Source organism: Tubulanus polymorphus, chromosome 5 (genome assembly GCF_964204645.1).
Source record: "Tubulanus polymorphus chromosome 5, tnTubPoly1.2, whole genome shotgun sequence".
Taxonomy (NCBI): domain Eukaryota; kingdom Metazoa; phylum Nemertea; class Palaeonemertea; order Tubulaniformes; family Tubulanidae; genus Tubulanus; species Tubulanus polymorphus.
This window is the reverse complement of record NC_134029.1, coordinates 16,093,226-16,096,643: the sequence shown is the minus strand read 5'-3', so window position 1 is coordinate 16,096,643 and position 3,418 is coordinate 16,093,226. Positions and strand designations below refer to the sequence as shown.

The window sequence follows — 3,418 nt, the reverse complement described above, 5'->3', positions numbered from 1 at the left end:
ATGATCAGAAGATTTCACATAGAGATTTTCAATCAGTTAATGATGCAATGAGTTTATATAACGCGGTAACAAATAAAGAAAAATTACATCTATACAAACCTAAATTATCAGATTATTATACCCCAAGTAAAGAAAAACAGAAATATGAAATAATATGGATTTTAGGTGGAACTGTTATTGTTATATTTGTAGCATATAAATTTACTAATTAGTAATTTTTTTTGGGAAATAAATGGATGATAAAGTTGATAATATTGATATTATTCCTCATGATATAAATAAAACTAAATTAAAAATATATTTAGAAAAACAAATATTAGAATTTGAAAGTGACTTAAAGATAAAAAAGAAAAAATATTTAAAAATTAAAATTATATATCATTTTATTATCAGTGGTTCAGTTACAATTAGTTCTGTAATAACATTTCTAGTAATATTCAGTCCATTAACACCTTTAGCTATATCAATTGGTGTGTTAGCTTTAAGTTCAAGTGTTTTAACTGGTATAAGTTCAAAATTAAACATAAAAAGTAATAAAGAAAAAATTAAAACTAATATAAAAGAAATTAATAAATTAAAAAACACATTAGATTATATAATTATTTTAAATGGTCATATAACAGTTGAAGAACGAGATAAATTATTAAAAGAATTAATAAATTATTAATTTTTTGATTATATAAATGGCAATTAGTTTTCCAAAAGCTTTTCAATATAATAAATCAATTAAATATAATATTCTAGCAATAGATTTTAATAAAGATATTTCATATAGAAATGAAGTTTTAGATTCATTAACTAATTTAGAAATTTATGTTACTGATACTAATAATTCTAATGCAAATATGGAAAATATATTTCATGTATATTTAATTAATTTTAAAAAATTGAAAAATGAAAAACAATGGTTATTAAAATCTAATATGAAGTATTGGCGGAACCAACTAAATTTTGCAGTTTATTGTGCAACAACAGGATGTGGAATTAGTTGGAATGATCATTTGAATAATTCTAAATATAAATTGATTCATTTAGTTCATTTAGATTTCATACATACTTTCAAATAAGATTAATATTAAATGAATTAGAGACCCCTTCATGAGACCTCTACATGATTCAAAAGTGAGAGAAAGTGAATTATATTATTTAGCTTTCTCTGGGAGACATTTTGGGATAACAACGTGGGTTTTAAATCAAAAATATGATTCAATTGTTAAAGATTTTAGAGAAAACATTAGATTTCTAGTTTGATTCTACAATAAAGATAGAAAATCGATGAAAAATGCACTTGAGGAAAATGATATTATTCCACATGATTTACATAATGAATATATGGATAAATTGAAAAATAACAAAAGATCAAAATTACTATTTCGATTACAACACCCATTTAAATATGAATTTATTTAAACTCAACTAGCTTGTTAATCTAGTATATTTTTAGTTACATTCTAGTTGAAATCTAGTTATTGGTAGTTGAAACAAAAATCAAATAAAATTCAACAAGAAATAAATAAAAACAACAATATTTCAACTAGCTTGTTAATCTAGTTGAATTCTAGTTGCAACAACATAACTAATTTTTTTTGTTATATAAATGGGAGGTGAAAAGAAAATAAAATCTAAAAATAGTGATGTTGCAATTGAAAAAACTTTAGATGATTTAGGAATAACTGTAGTATTAGACGAGAGAGACGACCAGAGAACAAGAACTCAGCACTACGAACAGTGTGATCTTACAAAAATGCCTCCTAATTTATTCATACACAGATATTTATATGCAGCAAATATGACGGTCACAGACCGTGAATAACAAATAGTATTGAATTCGGAAATATACAGTTTACAGTTTACTGGACAGTTCAGTCACATTCGAAACAGCAACAGAGTTGACAGAGTTGAGTCACTCCATAGGACCGAGTCCCGACATTCTCCCGGCGCGAAGTTTCTGCAAGGCTGCAACGGCAGCCGCACGTTTCGGGTGGATGATCCTACGCGCTTTTTCGGGTTGTGGCTCCTGTTTCGCGAATTCTTGATGATTTATTTCGAGCGGGTACAACTTATTAATGGGTCTACTCGTTCGACCCTTAGCGGTTCGCACGACCGCCGATCGCATACAGTTATCATTTCCACGATTCAACTTTTCGATGATACCCAAACGCAATGTAAGACGAGGGTTATCCGCGTGGATTTGAACGATATCACCTATTTTCACTATTTCCTGATTATTTCCGGACTGATTATGTCGCTCCCTGAGTGCGGTGAGGTACTCGTTTTTCCATCTTCCCCAGAAATGCTGCACGAGTACGGCGCGATGTTCTTGCCGACGATTCAACTCGCTATGACCATAATCTGGATCAGCCAACGTATCAGCATCAGTAATAGGTTGCGGAAGAGCCGATATTCCGCGGCCATAGATTAAGTGAGAAGGAGTTAGTGGTTCTGGTTCTAAAACACGGCTATCAACATATGTTAAAGGTCTATCATTAATTATACATTCACATTCAATAACAACAGTATTCAATTCATCGTAGTTAAGTTTTGCACGACCGATGACTCTTTTCAGACAGCTTTTTACCATCCCAACTAACCTCTCCCAAAATCCTCCGAACCACGGAGCTCTTTTTGGAATGAAACGCCATTCGACCCCATTCTGGGCCATGAATTGAAAGATTTTCAGTGATTTGAATAAATTCGAGAGTTCCTCGGATGCGCATGTAAAAGTTGAAGCATTATCAGAGTACACAATACGTGGAAACGATCGACGAGCACAAAACCTACGAAATGCTAAAAGAAAGGCATCACAGGTAAGGTCAGTTACAAGTTCTAAATGTAACGCTCTAGTAATAGCGCATGTTATAAGACAAATATAAACCTTTGCATCAGATGATTCGGTTCTTACGATTAAAGCGCCTGTATAATCAATACCAACTACTAAAAAGGGTGGCGCTTCTTGAACTCGTACGGCGGGTAATGGAGCCGGATCGGGAAGCACGAATGGTTTACCAGTGCCAGCCTTAATACAAGGCACACACTTGTGTATCAAAGAGGTAATACGACGACGAATTTGTGGTACCCAATATTTCTGTCTAACAAATGCTATTGTTGCATTAACACCTTCATGCATTACCTTAATACAATGGACGTAACGAAGATACAAAAACGTGAATCGATGGGTTCTCGGCAACAGGATCGGGTACTTCGTTTTCACCGGAAGCCTAGCGTTCTGTATTCTCCCCCCGCAACGAAGGACGCCATCAGACAAAAAGAGTTTCAACTGTCTTACCAAAACTTGAAGTAAGGAATGAATAATATCACCAAATCCTTCACTCTAAATACCGAACACCCATTGATTCTCCGCAAATTCGCGTTCTTCTACAGTGATTGGATCTGAAAGAGGGACAAAACTTTTACGCAG

The 3,418-nt window shown here is 32.6% G+C and overlaps 1 protein-coding gene across 1 annotated transcript; it reads right to left on the bottom strand.

Annotated features, from left to right (window-relative positions):
* Positions 1-1,903: 1,903 nt before the first annotated feature.
* LOC141906268 (uncharacterized) lies at positions 1,904-3,127 on the bottom strand. Its single transcript, XM_074795511.1, has one exon. The coding sequence runs from the start codon at positions 3,125-3,127 to the stop codon at positions 1,904-1,906; it is 1,224 nt and encodes a 407-aa protein (XP_074651612.1).
* Positions 3,128-3,418: the final 291 nt, after the last annotated feature.

Bases quoted from the DNA above. Each gene is read 5' to 3' on its own strand.
- LOC141906268 (XM_074795511.1), bottom strand. From the start codon at position 3,127: ATGCATGAAGGTGTTAATGCAACAATAGCATTTGTTAGACAGAAATAT.